At 42.5% G+C, this 21,576-nt stretch overlaps 1 protein-coding gene across 1 annotated transcript; it reads right to left on the bottom strand.

The window, feature by feature from the left end:
- Nucleotides 1-9,111: 9,111 nt before the first annotated feature.
- Nucleotides 9,112-15,024, bottom strand: CCDC86 (coiled-coil domain containing 86). Its single transcript, XM_081314737.1, has 4 exons — nucleotides 14,703-15,024; nucleotides 13,846-13,975; nucleotides 12,627-12,701; nucleotides 9,112-10,770 (listed from the first exon to the last, which is right to left on the bottom strand). Exons 1-4 carry the CDS (start codon nucleotides 14,933-14,935, stop codon nucleotides 10,651-10,653), a joined length of 558 nt encoding a protein of 185 aa, XP_081170863.1. The 5' UTR covers nucleotides 14,936-15,024; the 3' UTR covers nucleotides 9,112-10,650.
- Between the last annotated feature and the right edge of the window lie 6,552 nt (nucleotides 15,025-21,576).

Genomic DNA, 21,576 nt, shown 5'->3' on the forward strand with positions numbered 1-21,576 from the left:
CGTAATGGAGAGGCACAGTACACAGTCCAACCCACAACAAATACAATACCTTTCAGTTCCAAACTTTTCCAGAATAAAGGCTTGCTCTGCCAGCTGATGGCTAAGGGGAAAAAAAAACTTTGAGCAGAACTCCGAACTGTTTCCCACACTCTTCTCTGCAGCAAACAAGTGCCTTAAAGAAGATCCAGTGAAGATTTTGGAAAATAAGGAGCTGGATCTGCACCATGTGACTCGAACTAATTCTCAGGGTGATATAAAAGTTGGAATGGAATTTAATAGAGTGGAACGAGCAATTTTAGAAAGAAATGGGAACAGTAAAGTACAGTATTCTATTTGTTTTTTGCACAATCACTTTACAGAGTGATTAAATAAATAATGTTTTCTTTTAACCGTTAAATGCCTTAAAATATACTGTACCCAAAACAAGGCAGAATTGCTTAAAACACTTTCTGTAAAACAGATAAAACTCTCCAGTTACATGCACCAAGAAAGTAGACTTCAAAAGAGTGCAAATTTCAGTTCCAGTTTCAGACCAAAATCATTAGTTGAAAATATTATCTCCTACCCAGCCAGACTAATGAATCTCACCAGACACATAGTGCATCTGAGGGCTTTAATGCCAAAAGAATCAAGCTTCCACCAGGAAACTATATTCTCAATAAAAATCTGTACTCTCTAAAAATGATCCAACACAGAGGTCTCAAACTGCCGGCCTGCGGGCCGGACACGTCACGCAGAAGCCGCGCTCACCCCATTGCCGGCAATGGCAAAACAGTCCTGATACGTTGTGTGATGACACGTGACGTTGCGAGTTTGACATGTCTGATCTAGCCAAACTAACAAAATTCACAGTCAAATACAATAAATGGTATTGATGAAAAAAGTTTCAGACATTCCATAAAAACAACATTCCCAAACACATTTCAGGCAAACTCCTGTATTTCTCAAAATTAGCACAGAATGACCCACTTCCCCATCCACCAAACCAAACAATTTAAGAGTAGATCCCAGGAATAGGACACAAAAACTTTCTTTGGAAAACTGTATATTTTGAAAACTATTTGGAATAATATCCCATTCAGCTAAAACAAACACTTTTTAGATAAGAATAAGCAGTGTTTCAATTTTTAGTGTATCTAAAAGACTAGGATTTTGTCTAAGGTAAGTTAATACTATTAATGTTACCATGCACTCTGTGGCTTTAAATTACAAGAAGGCATTTTATTAATTACCACTGGCATAGCCATTTAGTTTAATGAGTGGAAATGTCAGCTTTCTATGTGGAATGAAATTGGCCCAATAAAACAAAATTTGGCTGCTTGTAAAAGAATGAATTCTTTTTAAGAAGTTGTCAAACAAGGTGGAAAAATTTATATTTGGAGTTTAACGTGGATATTGACTTGAAACAAATTAAAGTTGAAACTTTGTCAGTGAACAGATTACTTTTAATTTACCTTTAAGTTAAACCCAATTTAATAAAGAGATCTGATTAAACCTCATACCGTAGGTCTACCTTTACATCTGACCAATACATAATTAATATATATTATTAATAATAATAATACCTCCAAATCACAAGTCATTGGCTTTATTCTTATTCTTCCCCTCTGCAGTTTGAATAGAAAGTATAAAAGACTAAAAAGAGATTTTCGTAGACATCCCAGTCTTTGAACTCCCCAAGGAACTGAAACAGCAAAGTTTCACTGTTGGGCAAGCTTCCACACCAGCCGCCTTTCTTTCCTCTTGCTTCGCCTCTTTTTAACCCCACACCCCACCTTCTGTAAGGGAAGGCAAAAGGCTCACTTCCCCCCTCCTGAAAGATGGCCTCCATGTTTATTTATCTCCCACCGCCACCATCGGCTTCCTCACCACAAGTCTGACCAGTGGTATTCAAATATGTGAACAACCAGTTCTCTGTGTGGATGCCGCTTCTGGAAGTCCATTCTTGGCCAGGGCAACAAAAATTAGCTAGCGGTTCTGCCGAAGTGGTACAAACCAGCCGAATCTCACCACTGGGTCTGACCCAGGCAATCAAGCCAAGCTCTGGCTGTGGTGCTCTGGCACCTCATGGCTCCTCCTAGAGGAGGCAGACAATGCCAGAGGGGACCCCGCTCACACCATATTGCCAGCAGGGCATTTTCAAAAACAAACAAGGATAGGAAGGGAAACAATACTGTAGGAAAAGAACACAACTCTGGAAAATCTGTTGAAAAAAGGTGCCGGAACTCTGTTCTGGTGCATTCTATGACAAAAAAAGCCCTAAGAATAAGTGATCTTCTTGTACTTTCACCCAAAATGTTCAAGGGAACATTTTTGTTTTTGTTATCTATGGTTTTGTTTTGTTATCTATGCTAGATATTCAAGATAACACGTTTTGTTTTTCTGATATATGAAAGTTTGCTTATGATGCATAGATAGGACATGTTGTTCCAGAATGTTTTGGACCATGTTGCTTCAAGTACTCTGCTCCTAATGACTCTTGAGTTTGGGCAATTATGAAATCATCATTTTGTTTTGATCCTGAGTGAGAAGCAAATTTCAATCTAACAGGATCTGTCCCGTCTATTTTTTTGTAACTGGTAATTTTGGTTAGTTTGGTTGATTAGGAAGTTGGCATTTTGTGTAGTTTTCTAAACAAAATTTTACTTGGAATAGAGTTAGGGATAATTGGATAATTTCTATCTTAAGACCTACTTCAGTTTTTTCCCCCCAGGTTTGCAATATTTCATGAGTTGGCTGAGATAATGGTATTCCTATCGAAATTCTGGTTCTTTTAGTACTAATATTAGGTGAGCTTAAGTGACTGTGGGATACAATTCCTTTGTTTCCAACATTTTAAAGAGTGAGGTGATAAATGAAGTTCAATTTTGTTCCCATTTATTTTCACTGTATTCCAGAGCACCAATCTATTTCAGCCTATTTTGCTTTTATGCTTGCTTCCATATCATCTCTTTCTGCTTCATTTGAAGTTTAGAGCCATAGACAAGCAGTTTAACAGGAGGATAAATGGGTTCTGGATTATCAGTTCTCCCCAAAAAAATTTAGCTTCCCAAAAAATCATTTGTAATAAGAAATTGCAGGTCATACCTGGAAAAGCTTAAATCCATCTCTTTAATGTTGTAAAACTGAGAATCTATTCCCATTTTGGTAATACTTAAGATGGCGGCGCCTGGAATGGCTGTGGCTGCATTGGCTCTTGAAGGCGAATACTTTTGGGAAGGATAGTAAGGACTATAGGCCACATGATCAGGAAGATTTTAATGTGTTTGAGCAACATGGTGGAACTAAGGTAACATACGACATACGACCGAAAATCTTTGCTGGCATGGCAAGTTTCTAGTTGTTTTGGAACTGTTGGTGAGACCGTTAAAAGTCGTTGGTGCTGTTTGAATTTGTTCTACCAGCAGCAAGATCGGACTGCTGGCCCAGTGATCGATTGTATTGCAAATCAGGGCTGTTTCCAGAGGAGGCAGAGGAGGAGAGGACCTGGAGCTTATGGAGCGAAGGAACTGGATGAGGCTGTCGGCAGGCCCAGAGGAAGAGAGAGAGGCTTTTGGAGGAGTTGGTGGCAGCGGCAGCAGCGTGCTCCAGGGGCGAAAAGAAGCAAGGCCTCTTAAAGGAAAAGGTGGAAGAGTCAGGATCAGAAAAAGGAAAGAAGGCGAGGTTGTCAGAATACAAGCGAATTTGAGGGCTAATCCACATGGAGCCCCATTTCCATCTGTCCTGTGTGCCATCGTTCACTCCCTAGAGACTAAAATGGACAATGTGAAATTTGAGTGAGCCACGAACAAGGAGTATATATTGATGGTGGTGACCCTTTGAGAGCTGTATGCAATGAAATTTCATTTTGATGTATGCCGATTGGTGTACATTCAAAGTGACAATAAAGTTATCATTATCATTTTCATCATTATCATATTTGTGACATTTGATCATTTTTAAACTCATCCTGATGAGGAAAGGAAGATTGGGATGCACCCCACAGCTTCATGTTTTCTAAAATCCAGAAAGATGCCTGGAGGTCCATTTTTAATATTGAAAGGTATGGAAATAACTGGAATATACGGTAAATGAGGAGTCCTGTATCTCTGCTATGCATTCTTCTCAGCAGATTCCCTCCCACGCATTTCATGCAGTAAAGATTATTTATGGCATTACTGCTGAACAAAGCATTCTTGTCCAAATAGCTTCCTTTATGGCCCTTTGACTACTATCACGTTCTGTTTTTGCCTTTTGAGGTAATCATCTCATTCTCAGACATGATCGTTCTCCAAGATCCTTAACCCTGCTATTATTGCATCTCCATAGGCCTCATCCCTCAATTTCCATGGCCTCAAATGACCAATTTCCCTTGATCTTTAAAATCAAGGCTAAGCACACCTTTCTGAACAATACCCCCCAGAGCAAGATACTGAATGGCTTGTACAACATTAACTCCTTCTATTGGAGTTTATTGCTGATTTTAATTACATTTTTTTTAGCTTGAGAGCTGTGGGGAGAGGGGAGGGGAAGAAGCATCTTTCCTAAACACTTCAAATTTTTGAATGCTGCCATTCTGTTTGCAATGAATACTTCACCTACAACAGATTGCAAAACAATACCAAGTAAATAAAATGGAGCAATGAAGTATCTTGTCTGTTTAATTAAGTGATGAAGCCTCCCCAATGAGATTGAGATACATTAACAGCTGTCCTCCCACTCAAATTACTGAATGTTTCTTTCACTCTGAAACATGAGCACCCTGAGATACTACCGTATGATCTTTTCAGTGGACTAGCTACTGGCTGTACCGTACATTAGATCAATCACTCAGTCTGCACCACAAAAGCTCTTCCCATGAAAAAAGCGGTTCCCCAAATAGGCATGTTTTGACAAAGAACCCCAAACTCACTTTTCTCCAGTGCTTTCCTACAATTCTCACGTTTCTCTCCTTGCTATTTCTGCTTTTTGCTTGGGATCCACACTCTTCTAAATGCCACTTTATAAATTAAAATCTGAGAATGTTCCTACAACTGATTAACATGGCCTGTTTATATTGGGTTACCAAAAGCACCTAGTGGTAATCATTAACTGAAAGAGATAAACTATATCTAATTTACCCACTGTAAAACAAAGTATGACTGTGGGGACAATGGCCTTTCCTTCTTAAATGTACCATTTGAACTTAGCTACTCCTAGGTAAAGGTAAAGGTAAAGGTAAAGCACATGCGTGCTAGTCGTTTCCGACTCTAGGGGCTGGTGCTCATCTCCGTTTCAAAGTCGAAGAGCCAGCGCTTGTCTGAGGATGTCTCCGTGGTCATGTGGCCGGCATGACTAGACACCAAAGGCGCACGGAACGCTGTTTACCCACTGTAAAACAAAGTATGACTGTGGGGACAATGGCCTTTCCTTCTTAAATGTACCATTTGAACTTAGCTACTCCTAGATCCCCACTTTTTTACAGCTGTGTTTTCCTAGGTCATCATATTTATGAGAAAGCAAACTGGGACATAAGAAACTATGTCTGTAGATATTCTAGATCAGGGCTTTTCAACCCTTTCACTGATTGTACCACTTTTAGAATATGGCAATATTTCAGTTTCAAATGGAGATGAGCACCGGCCCCTAGAGTTGGAAACGACTAGCACGCATGTGCGGGGGAACCTTTACCTTTACCTAATATTTGAGTACCACTGGTCGCCTAGCAAGGTGTCAAAAACTTGATGACCCAGAAAAAAGTGATAAAGTACAGGTAGTCCTTGACTTACAACAGTTCGCTTAGTGACTGTTCAAAGTTACAACAGCACTGAAAAAAGTGACTTATGACCATTTTTCACACTTATGACCGTTGCAGAATCCTCATGGTCATGTGATTTACATTCGGATGCTTAGCAACAGATTCATATTTATGATGGTTGCAGTGTACCAGGGTCATGTGGTCGCCTTTTGCAACCTTCTGACAAGCAAAGTCATTGGGGAAACCAGATTCACTTACAACCCATATTACTAATTTAACAACTGCAGTGATTCACTTAACAACTGTGGCAAGAAGTCATAAAATGGGGCAAAACGTATTTAACAAATTTCACTCCCCCTGCTTTTATATCCTCTCTTCTCTCCCCTTCAACAGGACCCAAGCAACGCCACACGCAGCTCCAGCTGAATTTCTGCTTGAAGACTGCGTGAGGCTGCCTGCCACCCCCAATCAGCTGGAGTTGCGTGCACTGATCCTGGGCTCTGTGCAGGACCCAGGCAGGCAGTGCCTTGCACAGCTCTAGCTGAATCTCTGCTTGAAGACTGCATGAGGCTGCCTGCCACCCCCAAGGCCGCTGCCAATCGGCTGGAGCTCTGCACACCAATCCTGGGCTCTCAGCAGGACCCAGGCAACACCTTGCACAGTTCCAGCTGATTTTCCCATAAGCCTGTGCAATGCTGCTGCCATTTCACCTCATCTGCTTTTACACTTTTTTTACAGTGCTTTTAAATCCGTCATAGGCATACCATCTGCCATGTGCCAATGTACCACCAGTAGTACGTGTACCACTGGTTGAAAAGCCCTGATTTAGAAAAGTCACAAATGGTGATCATCCGGGCCACTACAATCGTTGTAAATACATGTTAGTTGACAAGCACCTGAATTTACATAACTTGTCCATGAAGATGCTGTGACAATCTGGTCATAAGTGTGAAAACTGGTCATAGGTCACTTTTTTCAGCATCATTGTAACTTTGAATGTTTATTAAATGAAAGATTGTAAGTTGAGGTCTACCTGTGATAGCTCTTTAAGCTACTCTCTGGACTACACCTTAAAATAAAGGCATGTGAAATTACTATGAAATTATTATGATAGTTTTGATATGCTTAGGACTACACAATTGGAACTGGCAACTTGGTCATTAAGAGAAACAGTGACTGTGCTGATGATGTTCTTTCAGCTTTCCTTTGCTTTTCAAACATGTGAGGGTAATAAACATTGCCATCTTAACTGTGACAGTCACTAAATGAGGCACTTGCAAGGTCAGTCAGTCAGTCCTCCTGGGTAAACCAGATAGGAAACATGAGCAAACAAACTACTTATACTTTATTGTAAGGCTATATGAACAGAATCTTGCAATTCTAAAAGTACAAATCTCCTACTGGCTTTTTTTTAACAGCCTCATCAATTTAGGGTGGGTTCCTCCTGAGCTTCTTTCTCTGACTGTTAAGCAGCTTTTATCCGAAACAGCTCTTGGCAGCATTTCTTCTCCTCCTCTCTCAAGGTCATTCCCACATACCATTACAACCTTTTAATACAAGAAAAAAATGTTGAACTATACCATAATTATTGTGCAAGAGCCAATTTGGTGTAGTGGTGAAGACATTGGCCTAGGAGACTGTTTGTTTTAGACCTGCCTTAGACATGAAAGCCAGTTGGGTGACTTATTGGTATGAAATCCACCTGCCCGAGAAACTCCTTTCATTTAATAAAGAAAAATGGGTAATTAGCTGCACCCGTGGTTATCCTCTAACAAAACAAAACTTAGCATGGAAGTTGCCAAACTGAAAAGCTACTTTTAAGAAGCAGATACTTCTTTTTACTAATGAAAGGGATGTAATTCTTGCTTTTACAACATATTAAGAAATTCCTCAGGCGTACCTTGAGATAGGAGGTCAAAAGAAGTTAAACCAGTTATCATTTGAGCCCAATAGTTTGTATGAATTGGCCCCAAGTTTCTAGACCTCATTTTTAAAGTTTGAAAAGTACAAATAAATTTGCTCCCATGCACAGATGGTAAATTTTAGTCTTCAGGGAAAGATTAAAAGCCTAACAGCCCACGGATAAAAGCTACTTTTCAGCCTGTTGGTACGGCTGGCTATATTCCTATATCTCCTACCGGATGGTAGGAGAGTAAAGAGATACCGTCCAGGGTGTGAGTCATCCCTGAGAATCTTCCTCACTCTTCCAAGGCAACGAGCCCTGGCGATGTCATCCAGTGGTGTCAGGGAACAGCCCACAATGTCTTGTGCTATGCTCACTACCCTCTGTAATACTTTCCTGTCCGCGGCTGTCAGACCAGCATACCAAACCACAATACCATACGAGAGGACGCTCTCTATAGTAGACCGGTAAAAGAGGGTCATTAGCTGTTGTTCTACCCTGTTCTTCCGCAAGACCCTAAGAAAGTGAAGCCTCTGTTGGACCTTTCTAGCCACCTGGGTTGTGTTAACTTTCCAGGTCAGATCTTCACAGAGGTAGACTCCCAGAAATTTAAAGGAGGAAACTCTCTCTACACAGTCCTCCCCGATGTAAAGTGGGGCAGGTTCCTCCTTTTTTCTCCGGAAGTCTAACACCATCTCTTTCATCTTGCCGATGTTTAGGTGCAAGTTGTTGTTACTACACCATATGGAAGTGAGTTAAGCAAGTTAAGTGAGTTTTGTCTCATTTTACTTTTCTTGCCACAAGGTGAATCACTGCAGTTGTTAAGTTAGTAACACAGTTGTCAAGTGAATCTGGCTTCCCCATTGATTTTGCTTGTCAGAAGGTTGCAAAAGGTGATCCCATGATGCCAGGACAGCACAACTGTCATAAATACATGCCAGTTTCCAAGTTTCTAAATTTTGATCACATGACTATGGGGATGCTGCTGCAATGGATCGTGTGAAAAATATGCCACTTTTTCCACTGCTGTTGTAACTTTGAACAGTCACTAAATGAATAGTTGGATGGTCAGGGACCACCTGTAAAAGAAATAATCCTGAAAGTAATTATTGTAGCATTCTGATTCAAGAACTTGCAGGGAAAATTCTGCATATCTCATAGGCAAAGCCAGAAGGAACATCACATTTTGTACATTATGATTTATATGTTAAAGACCTCAATACACATAGATTCAAATAAGCAACCATAATTAGTTGTTTTTTTTAAATGAATACAAACAGGTTCATACCTGTTTATGAACCTTTATATACAGCAGTGGTTATAATGCAATATATATTTTGCTTTAAAACTGCTTCCTTGATGGAGAATAGCTGACGAGGATGTGCAGGATAAAAAAAAATGGAGAATGTGATATGGATAACATTTTCTCACAATACTCAAATGTCTAGTCCTTATAAAAAGATTTAGTTGTAAATGTATTTCTATATCAGTAAGATTTCCTTTAATTAAGTATACATTCTTCATATTTCGTTACATCTACCAGAGAGCAGAAAATGTTGAAAACATTAACATTTGCATATAAATGCAGCCAAAAGCCTTTATATTTTACCCAAAGAACCCCAATCTGCCATGTTGTACGTTGAAACTGGCACAAGTGACATCCATCATTCTCTATAAAGGTAGTCTTCTACTTACAACAGTTAATTTAGTGATTGTTCAAAGTTACAATGGGACTGAAAAAAGTGAGTTATATTTATCACTTATAATCGTTGTGGCATCCCCGTGTCAGGTGATCAAAATTTGGATGCTTGGCAACTGGCATGCATTTAGTGTCCTGGGGTCATGCCATCACTTTTTGTAAGCAAGCATAGTCAATAGGGAAGCCAGTTTCATTTAACAACTGTGTTACTAAACAGCTGTAGTGATTCACTTAACAACTGTAGCAAGAAAGATAGTAAAATGGAGCAAAACTCACTTAACAAATGTTTCATTTAGCAACAGAAATTTGTGTCTCAATTTTGGTTGTTAAGTTGTGGACTACTTGTTCTACACAGAGTAAACACATTTTATTTTGCCATACTGTGTAGAGCAAGAAACAGAAATCTAACATCCTTTGTTTAAAAAGGTAAAGGTTCCCCTGCACACATGTGCTAGTCATTTCCGACTCTAGGGACCGGTGCTCATCTCTGTTTCAAAGCCGAAGAGCCAGCGCTTGTCCGAGGATGTCTCCGTGGTCATGTGGCCGGCATGACTAGATGCCAAAGGTGCACGGAACGCTGTTACCTTCCCACCGTAGTGGTCCCTATTTTTCTACTTGCATTTTTACGTGCTTTCGAACTGCTAGGTTGGCAGAAGCTGGGACGAGTAACAGGCACTCACTCTGTTATGCAGCACTTGGGATTCGACCCGCCAAACTGCCGACCTTCTGATCGACAAGCTCAGCGTCCTAACCCACTGAGCCACCGCGTCCCTTATCCTTTGTTTAATGCATGCTTAAAATATACATTTTGTCCTTTGTCTAGTAAAGATCAGAATTCTATTATGAAAGTCAGGGAGACACTGACAGTTTTTTTAAAAAAAATCCCATAGACAACCCAAGCTACTCAGATTTTACCAAGTCCTCCACAATCAACATAACCCATGAAGCGACTTGAGGGACCATATATTTTTCCTCAAAGTAAGTTCTTTTTTATTATTATTTTCTTCTCATGGTTAAGGAAGAAAGATAAGTTCTGGAAATTACAAATCATCCAGGATCTGTAGATTTTGCAATAACTCTTTTAGGGCTTTGTCTCATTTTCAAACAAATATCCCAGCTGTTCTCCCCACATTTGTTCTTCTAATACCAAATCTATGAGAAGAGAAATTATTCGGATACAATAACATATTTTGCAGGAAGGGCAGGGAAGGACCTATTGCTGATTGCAAGAGAAGCCAATATAGCAACATCTCTTTGTACACTGGATTCTGTGCCTGAACTTGTGCATTTCAAGAAGTCTTTCAATGTGCTACAAAAGAGACTTCTGCTCTCTTATTGCTTGGCTGCTTTAGGTTGTGCCTGAGAGTTCTGCAGCAAGGCCAGTGTGTCTCGCTTCTCAATACGCCGCAAATGTTTCTTCTTTGCACGCTTCAGTTTTAAGGGATTTCGAATCTGAAAAAAAAAGAAGAAATATTGGTCTTATCTCATGTATACCTAGGACTTAAAAACTTTTTGAATAGCAATCAACCAAGCTAGAGGTTTCCAGAATAGTATTACTACTAGTTTACAAAACTCCAACAGAACAAAACACAGCTTTTCCATAGAAAAGAATGAATATTAAACCTTGTCAAAGGTGCCTAAATCAAAGGAAGGCAACAGATTAAACTCTACACATGCAAGAGGAGGGCAAAGAAAATGTAGTAGGATTGGCACATGCCTGCATCACCACAAATAAGCTCCTTCATCCACAAACTGTTATCTGTTTGTCAAGGGTAGATGGAACCAACCCATCATCTCCACATTTTTCCTTTCTGAAACGTTCCGTACCCCAAATAGCTACTATAAGACACTGTAAATAAAAAACATGTTTTTCCCCTTTCTTCTAACTTTTTATGCAGAAAGCAGAGAAAAATCATTTAAATATATAAGACCCTTAATAAAAACAATAGTGATTTACAATCATGTTTCTATGGTACCAGATTGCCTATGAGGACCCACTTGTACTGCTGTATGACTTCCCATGACTTTTGCTATGTTGCTAAATTGATGGTAATGATCTCCTAATAGTAAAGAAATCTAAATAATCTTGTTAGTAAAGAATTAACAATGAAACATAGCTGTCTGCTTGGACTCTGGAACTAGCTTTCACACTTGGATCAGAGCCCAGATAATTGAAAGAAATGGTCAGCTGAACTCCAGTGACACACTTTCATTACCAATTCAATTCAAGAGGCAGATGTTCTCTAAGGTAAAGGTAAAGGTTCCCCCGCACATGCGTGCTAGTCGTTTCCAACTCTAGGGGCCGGTGCTCATCTCCATTTCAAAGCCGAAGAGCCAACGCTTGTCCGAGGGCGTCTCTGTGGTCATGTGGCCGGCATGACTAGACGCCAAAGGCGCACGGAACGCTGTTACCTTCCCACCGGAGTGGTCCCTATTTTTCTACTTGCATTTTTACGTGCTTTTGAACTGCTAGGTGGGCAGAAGCTGGGACGAGTAACAGGCACTCACTCTGTTATGCAGCACTTGGGATTCGACCCACCAAACTGCCAACCATCTGATCGACAAGCTCAGCGCCCTAACCCACTGAGCCACTGCGTCCCTTAGATGTTCTCTACAATGGATCTTATCAAATGCCTTTGAAGCTCCCCTATTCATTGCTTAGTCCAAATCCTAGCATGCATCTCTCACATTGGCTCATTCTCAAAAGGAATCTCTGTGGCAAAAATGTAGGAACTTGGTTCAAGCAGATTTACATGTAAAGTTAGCAAGTCATCTTTCCATTTAAACTCAGCCTAGGAGACAAACTTAACCTCCAGAATCCTATCCACCTTCCTAATGCTTCAGGCTGGGAGGGAGAGAGCCAAAGTCCTTCAATCATGGCTGCAAAAAACCAGCAGCACATCAATATCTTGACCCGAAATCTATTTACATCTATGAAAATCTATTAACATACAACTATTGTACAATTTTACTTGTTTTGGATTGCCAGCGCTTCATATTGAGGCCCTTATCCTCTCCTTCCACAAGAAAAAATAAACGCAGTTCCCATTTCCCATTTGAGGCAACAGAGAGTGATATAAAATTTGTGGTTATTGGATCAATAATTCAGCCTCCAGGTCTCAAAATGCTCCTCCTTAATGGCAACGAAGAAGCATAACTTATTATATATTGCTGATGACCTAAACCATTATAATGTACTTCTGCCAAGTTAAATAAAACATTAACTAATGATGAAATACACTCCACTCTTCTTCAACCAAGGAAGGAAGTTTTCTTTCTAGATGAAAATAACTTGATCCAAAACTCACCACTTGCACAACTTCCGCTTTCCTCTCATTTTCTAGTCTTCTTTTTAAGTTATCCCTCCTTCGCTGTTTTTTCTCCTGAAAGGGGAAAAAAAAATCATGCATGCTATCTTATATGTCCCAGCCAAAAAAATAAGCCCAAACTATTCCGGAAAATACAGAATATACTGATAGAAAAAACAGCATATGCAAACAGCTTTATGAATCCAAAAGCTGAATTTATTAATGAATCTCAATATTAAGTAGCAAAGTTATATAATATCAGAAGAAAGTTTTACTGAATTGCTTATTACTTGAAAAGTTCTTGCTCATCAAACTTTTACAGACAGATAAGCTGGAATAAAAGTTACTACTTATGAGGTCCTCAGAGGTTGCTTTTAAGCAGAATAGGTGACTTTAGAATCTATATTGTGAAACCTTCACTGTAGCAAACAGAACATTTGTAGGATTTATGTAAGACAAAAGTAGCTCAAATCAGCACCATTTTTTTAAAAAAATAAAGCACTTGTAAATTGGCCCTAATGATTCTTTTATTTGAATTGACTGAATTGGGGGGTGTTTTTTCAGACTGAAACATGTCAGCAGCATCTGAGTAGCAACAACATCAAATACAAAAATTATGCCATGACATCTAATGCAAATGTCATTTATCCCATCTTTTCCCCATGGATGGCCATGTTGTATATTATGTGATTTTGTTTATGATATAAATAAAACAAGCATGAAGCTCTGGTATTACATTTTCACTCAGTCTTTCTTAATATATAAGTATTGAAGCTCTATTAACATTCAATAGCAAAGATATGCACAAATTCATTCTGCTTTATAAAATAATAGCATCATCAAAGTTATGCATGTATGCCTAAATAAAAGGGTAGCAGTCCTATTTTAAATTTTTAATAGAAGAAATAAGTACAAAACTTGTAGATGCCTAATTCAAAATAGCTACAACAAATCAATCCCGCAGGACAAAGGCATATGCATTAGATATAACAAGAATTTTGTTCACAATTCTTGTACAGTGTCAGAACAGAGGGTGTGAGTTCAATAGACTTAGGACTAGTCCTTTCCTGCTAATTCAGTCCATAACTTAAATTAGAGTGACAAAAAATATTAGTGAAGATGGTGTCTGGGCAGAGATGCTTGGGGATACATTATAGTTACTTAATAATATTATGGATATATTGCTTCCAGAAATTTGAGAGAAACATGTTTTACTTACCTCACGTTCTCTTTGTTTTTGTTCCTTCAACTCCTGGGCAAAATCTTTGGTTAGCTTCTTTTCCTGACGTATTTTCATTTTATGTTGCCAGGAAGTATGTAAAGGCTTGTCCTGGATCATGTGGGAAAACCTAGGGAGATGGGGAAATTTACATCCTCGGCTAAAAATAAGAGCTTAGCTTCAGCACTAGATGGTATCACCTTGTGAGACAGACATAACATGCCTTAATAAAGCCTTACTGAATAACTAATACTCAGATTGGTGCAATACACTGAGCCATAAACTACAACTAAACCAAACAATCTTAGTAACATTTAGTATATTGTGTGAAGCAAATCTGCGATAAAAGTCCTGCATACTCTTACTCGGCAAGGAGTTCCAAGTAAACAAAAGCTTATTTTCGCACATCAAAAACATTACCATAACAAATAAAAATATTAAAAACACCCTATGATTTTAATTTGGCTGTGCCACCAAAGGTTGGTTATTCAATACAAACCCTAAATGTACTCTCACTTTGAACTGAGGATGAATATCAACGTTTTATTTTATTTTTGTAACATTTTAGTGTGCACGCCAAATAGATATGAAGTGCATAAAAGAAACTCTTGTCTAGGAAAACTAACCAATACACAGTATTTCTGTTTAACAAAGCGGTATGAAATACACATAAACGGCAGCCCATTTCTCTTTAGCTCAAAGGAGCTTTAAGATGTGTGGACTTCAACTCCCAGAATCCTTGCTGGGAAACTCTGGGAGTTGGAAGTCCACTAAAGTTGCTGATGTTGAGGAAACCGCTTTTACTGCTCCCCAAGATGCTACGTCCGATCTCCTGGCGACCAAGATCGCATTCTTACCGCTTTTTGCCGGGGTCTTTCCATACCCGCCCAGATTTAGGCTTTCCTTTGGGGATACGTGGTGCCTCCTTCCGCTTCTTACCCAAAGCAGTTACTTGCAGCTTCCCAGATCCAGGTTCCACTAAGGCGACAGCCCCTTCCTCGTTTCCCAGCTGCTGAAGTTGCTCACCCTGTTCCGCCTCTGGAGACAGTCGGTCGGCTTGCAGCCGCTCCTCGGCGATAAGCGCTGCCATTTCCTTCCTTTCTATCTCTTCGCTAGAGAGTCTCAACGAGCAAACATGTGCTCGCTCTCCAGTAGGGCCCTTTCGGATGACGTCCCATATGCGACGCACGCGGATGCGCAGATCTACGAACGAGGTAGCGTTCTTTGGGGCAGTCCTTCGCGAATGCTGTGTTCATTGGATGTTCCGTGAGCTACAGCGTTTCCTTGGCTAGAAAAGAGGGTAAGTTTCGATTGTTCTTGTATAGAACTTCCGGTATTCGCTGGTTGTTAGTGGAATCCATATGCGCGGCAAGAGTGGTTCAAAATTCAATACAGTCGTCTTCACAATGTAATGCCTTGTAAGTATTTTGGGAATAGTAGGGCCAGAATTCCGAAAGGCATGCTGGCTGGGGATTCTGGGCTTTGTAGTAACAATACATCTGGAAAGCGTTTGGTTGGGGAAGCTCCATTAAAAATGCCATTATATGCTCAATCCCCTCCATGGATTACTGCCTTGTCGTGGCGAAGGGGCTTGCGTAATTCAATGAAGCTATGAGCTATGCCGTGCAGGGCCACCCAAGATGGACAGGTCATAGTAGAGAGTTCTGACAAAATGTGATCCACTGGAGAAGGAAATGGCAACCCACTCCAGTATCTTTGCCATGAAAACCCCATGGACAGTACCAAAAGGCAAAAAGATATGATGCTGGAAGATGAGCCCCTCAGGTCGGAAGGTGTCCAATATGCTACTGGGGAAGAGCAGAGGGCTAGTACTAGTAGCGCCAGAAAGAATGAAGCAACTGGGCCAAAGCCGAAAGGACGCTCAGCTGTGGATGTGTCTGGTGGTGAAAGGAAAGTCCGATGCTGTAAAGATTTTTTCTCCATAGGAACCTGAAATGTAAGATCTATGAATCAAGGCAAGATGGACATGGCCAAACAAGAGATGACAAGACTGAACATTGACATCTTAGGAATCAGCGACCTAAAATGGACAGGAAGGGGTGAATTTAATTCAGATGACCATCAGGTATACTACTGCGGGCAAGAATCCCTCAGAAGAAATGGAGTAGCCTTCATAGTGAATAAAAGAGTAGGAAAAGCAATACTGGGATACAATCCCCAAAATGACAGAATGATCTCAGTTCGAATCCAAAGCAAACCATTCAATATCACAGTAGTCCAAGTCTATGCCCCAACCACAGGTGCTGAAGAGGATGAAATTGACCGGTTCTATGAAGCCCTACAGCACCTTATAGAACTAACACCCAAAAATGATGTCCTTATCATCATGGGGGATTGGAATGCTAAAGTAGGAAGCCAAAAGATAACTGGAATAACAGGCAAGTTTGGCCTTGGAGTACAAAATGAAGCAGGGCACAGGCTGATAGAATTTTGTCAAGAAAATACGATGGTCATAGCAAACACTCTTTTCCAACAACCCAAGAGACAGCTCTACACATGGACATCACCAGACAGCCAACACAGAAATCAGATTAACTATATGCTCTGCAGCCAAGATGGAGAAGCTCTATACAGTCAGTAAAAACATGACCAGGAGCTGACTGGCTCAGACCATGAGCTTCTCATTGCAAAGTTTAGGCTTAAACTGAAGAAAGTAGGGAAAAGTACTAGGCCACTCAGGTATGAATTAAATCATAACCCTGTTGAATATACAGTAGAGGTGACAAATAGATTTAAGGAATTAGATCTGATAGACAGAGTACCTGAAGAACTATGGACAGAGGTTCGCAACATTGTACAAGAGGTAGCAACTAAAACCATCCCAAAGAAAAAGAAATGCAAGAAAGCAAAATGGCTGTCTGAGGAAGCTTTGCAAATAGCTGAGGAAAGGAGGGAAGCAAAAAGCAAGGGAGAAAAAGATACATCCAATTGAATGCAGAATTCTAGAGAGTAGCTATAAGAGATAAGAATGCCTTCTTAAATGAACAGTGCAAAGAAATAGAAGAAAACAATAGAATAGGGAGGACCAGAGATCTTTTCAAGAAAATTGGAGAGATGAAGGGAACGTTTCATGCAAAAATGGGTATGATAAAGGACCAAAATGGCAGGGACCTAACAGAGGCAGAAGAGATTAAGAAGAGGTGGCAAAATTACATAGAAGAACTATACAAGAACGAGCTTAACATCCCTGATAACCACGATGAGGTGGTCACTGACCTCGAGCCAGACATCCTAGAATGTGAAGTGAAGTGGGCCTTACGAAAGCTGAGCAACAACAAAGCTAGTGGAGGTGACAGTATTCCAGCTGAGCTATTCAAAATCTTAAAAGACGATGCAGTAAAAGTGCTACACTCAATTTGCCAGCAAATTTCTGCTTCATTGTCTATGCTAAAGCATTTGATTGTGTAGATCACAACAAATTGTGGCAAGTTCTATAAACGATGGGAGTACCAGACCATATTATTTGTCTCTTGAGAAAGCTATATGCGGGTCAAGAAGCAACAGTGAGAACTGGACATGGAACCACTGATTGGTTCAAAATTGGGAAAGGAGTCCGGCAAGGCTGTATACTGTCGGCTTGCCTGTTTAACTTATATGCAGAGCACATCATGAGAAAGGCAGGGCTAGATGAATCAAAAGTTGGAATTAAGATTGCCAGGGGGATATATCAACAACCTAAGATATGCAGATGATACCACTCTCATGGCAGAAAGTGAAGAGGAACTAAAGAGCTTGTGGTTGCTGGTAAAGAAGGAGTGCAAAAGTTGGGTTGAAACTTAACATTAAGAAAACCAAGATCATGGCATCTGACCCTCTCAATTCCTGGCAAATAAATGGGGAAGAAATGGAGGTAGTGACAGATTTTATTTTCCTGTGCTCCAAGATCACCGGAGACGGGGACTGCAGCAAAGAAATTAAAAGACGCTTGCTCCTGGGGAGGAAAGCCATGGCAAATCTAGACAGCACACTAAAAAGCAGAGACATCACCCTGCCAACAAAAGTCCGTATAGTCAAGGCTGTGGTCTCAGTTGCAATGTATGGCTGTGAAAGTTGGACCATAAGAAAGGCTGAGTGCCAAAGAATTGAGACCTTTGAACTATGGTGCTGGAGAAGACTCCTGCGAGTCCCTTGGACTGCAAGGCGATCAAACCTGTCAGTCCTAGAGGAGATCAACCCTGACTGCTCTTTAGAAGGCCAGATCCTAAAGCTAAAACTCAAATACTTTGGCCACCTAATGAGAAGGAAGGACTCACTGGAGAAGAGCCTAATGCTGGGAAAGATTGAGGGCAATAGAAGAAGGGGACGACAGAGAATGAGGTGGCTGGATGGAGTCACTGAAGCAGTAGACATGAGCTTAAATGAACTCCAGAAGATGGTAGAGGACAGGAAGGCCTGGAGGAACATTGTCCATGGGGTCCTGATGGGTTGGACATGGCTTCGCAACTAACAACAACAAAATATACTCAATGAAAGCTGATAGTTGAAAGTTTTTGTTTTGCAGGCTTTAAAACAATTGTCTAGAGTTAGAAGTATAAAGGGTTTTTGATAAGGATGTTGCTTATTCCCCCTCCCTTTTTTTTTAAAAAAAGAAAAATATGGTGAAATATTTTTGCTGAACAGCTAATAATTGAACAGTGACAGTACGATCAAATACACAGTATTGATTAAAATACATTAAAAGCATATAGATCAATATAGTAGAACATAAAACGTAGTATTAATATAAGATTAAGTCAATCCTCCTTTATTTTCTTCTTGGTGTGTATGATTTGGGCTGATCTCTCTTGAGACTTTTAAACTTTCACATTGTCCTTAATTTAATAGAATTACCGTAAAACAGAATAGAAATTAAATCCACTTTTGCCATGAAAGTAATGCATTCATCACCAACCTACCTGAAATTTAAACATATTGAATAAGAGAAGTTTCAGGCATTTTTTGACTGTTTAGAACACGGGTCGGCAACCTGCGGCTCCGGAGCCGCCTGGTGTGCGCGCACCTCTTCGAACGGGCAGTGGTGCGCGCGCACCTCTCCAAATGGAGAGTGGCACCGCCCGTTTGGAGAGGTGCGCGCGCACCTCTCCGAATGGGCGGAGGTGTGCGCGCACCTCTGCCCGAACAGGCAGTGGCGCCGCTCGTTGGGAAAGCTGCCGCGGCCTGTTTGCACAGCTGCCGCCTTTAGAGGAAGGCGGCAGCCTGTAAATGGGCCGCGGCAACTTTCCCAACAAGCGGCGCCACTGCCCGTTCCGAGAGGTGCACGCGCACCTCTCCGAACGAGTGGAGGTGCGCGTGCACCTCCGCGCGAACGGGCAGCGGCGCCGCTCTTTGGGAAAGCTGCCGCAGCACGTTTGCAGGCTGCCGAAGGCAGCAGCTCTGCAAACGGGCTGCGGCAGCTTTCCCAACAAGTGGCGCTGCTGCCCATTCCGAGAGGTGCGTGCGCACCTCCGTGCAAACGGGCAGCGGCGCCGCTCTTTCGGAAAGAGAAATATGGTGAAATATTTTTGCTGAACAGCTAATAATTGAACAGTGACAGTACGATCAAATACACAGTATTGATTAAAATACATTAAAAGCATATAGATCAATATAGTAGAACATAAAACGTAGTATTAATATAAGATTAAGTCAATCCTCCTTTATTTTCTTCTTGGTGTGTATGATTTGGGCTGATCTCTCTTGAGACTTTTAAACTTTCACATTGTCCTTAATTTAATAGAATTAACGTATATACTTGAGTATAAGCCGACTCGAGTATAAGCCGAGACCCCCAATTTCACCCCCCAAAACTGGAAAAAGTTATTGACTCGAGTATAAGCCGATCTGCCGTTCTGCAAGCCTCCGCCGCCAGCGGAGGCTGGATCCGCGCTCTGCAAGCCTCTGCCACCAGCAGAGGCTCGATCCGCCATTTTGCAAGCCTGAATACACAGGAATACCCTGTGTGGCCGCGGCTCTCGGGGAAGCCCTGGCTGTCCGCTTCCTCGCTCCACGCTGCCATTCGGGGCCCGCGCGTTCCCCGGGCAAATCGCGGCGCCCAGCAGGCGAGGAAACACGCCCGCTCCAGTCGCCCCCCCTTCCCTCAGGAGACGCGAAGCAAGTGACCGCCCGGAGCTTACCGAGGACTTGCGCGCGGCCGAGGCTTCGGTGCTTCCAGGATCGCGCGCACCTCTCCCAAGCCGCCGCCGTCCGGAGACCTGCCGAAGTTTGGGGAGGTTTGGGGAGGTGCGCGCGCACCTCCCCAAACCTCCCCAAACGTCGGCAGGTCTCCGGACCTCCGCGCCCTGCCTGCCTGCTTCTTTCCGCTGCGGAAAGAAGCAGGCAGGCAGGGCGCGGAGGTCCGGAGACCTGCCGACGTTTGGGGAGGTTTGGGGAGGTGCGCGCCTCCCCAAACCTCCCCAAATGTCGGCAGGTCTCCGGACTTCTGCGCCCTGCCTGCCTGCTTCTTTCCGCTGCGGAAAGAAGCAGGCAGGCAGGGTGCGGAGGTCCGGAGACCTGCCGACGTTTGGGGAGGTTTGGGCACCTTCTTTGGGGAGGTTTGGGCACCTTCTTTCCGCTGCGGAAAGAAGCAGGCAGGCAGGGCGCGGAGGTCCGGAGACCTGCCGACGTTTGGGGAGGTTTGGGGAGGCGCGCACCTCCCCAAACTTCGGCAGGTCTCCGGACGGCGGTGGCTTGGGAGAGGTGCGCGCGATCCCGGAAGCACCAAAGCCTCGGCCGTGCACAAGTCCTCGGTAAGTTTTTTTGTTGACTGGAGTATAAGCCGAAGTGGAATTTTTCAGCCCAAAAAGTGGGCTGAAAAATTCGGCTTATACTCAAGTATATACGGTAAAACAGAATAGAAATTAAATCCACTTTTGCCATGAAAGTAATGCATTCATCACCAACCTACCTGAAATTTAAACATATTGAATAAGAGAAGTTTCAGGCATTTTTTGACTGTTTAGAACACGGGTCGGCAACCTGCGGCTCCGGAGCCGCCTGGTGTGCGCGCACCTCTTCGAACGGGCAGTGGTGCGCGCGCACCTCTCCAAATGGAGAGTGGCACCGCCCGTTTGGAGAGGTGCGCGCGCACCTCTCCGAATGGGCGGAGGTGTGCGCGCACCTCTGCCCGAACAGGCAGTGGCGCCGCTCGTTGGGAAAGCTGCCGCGGCCTGTTTGCACAGCTGCCGCCTTTAGAGGAAGGCGGCAGCCTGTAAATGGGCCGCGGCAACTTTCCCAACAAGCGGCGCCACTGCCCGTTCCGAGAGGTGCACGCGCACCTCTCCGAACGAGTGGAGGTGCGCGTGCACCTCCGCGCGAACGGGCAGCGGCGCCGCTCTTTGGGAAAGCTGCCGCAGCACGTTTGCAGGCTGCCGAAGGCAGCAGCTCTGCAAACGGGCTGCGGCAGCTTTCCCAACAAGTGGCGCTGCTGCCCATTCCGAGAGGTGCGTGCGCACCTCCGTGCAAACGGGCAGCGGCGCCGCTCTTTCGGAAAGCTGCCGCGGGACGTTTGCAGGCTGCCGAAGGCGGCAGCTCTGCAAACGGGCTGTCGCCGTTGCGCAACCAGTTCCATCATAGATTAAAAAAATGGTAACCGCGCGCATCCGTGCATGCGCAAGAAAAAACATTTTGTGCATGCGCAAAACATTTTTTGCGCATGCGCGTGCATGGACGCACGCGGCTCCCACTTTTTTGTGTGTGTGATGGAACCGGTTCCCAGTGGCTCTTTTCCTTTTT

This window comes from Vipera berus (assembly GCF_964194415.1).
Source record: "Vipera berus genome assembly, chromosome: 1".
Classification (NCBI taxonomy): Eukaryota; Metazoa; Chordata; class Lepidosauria; order Squamata; family Viperidae; genus Vipera; species Vipera berus.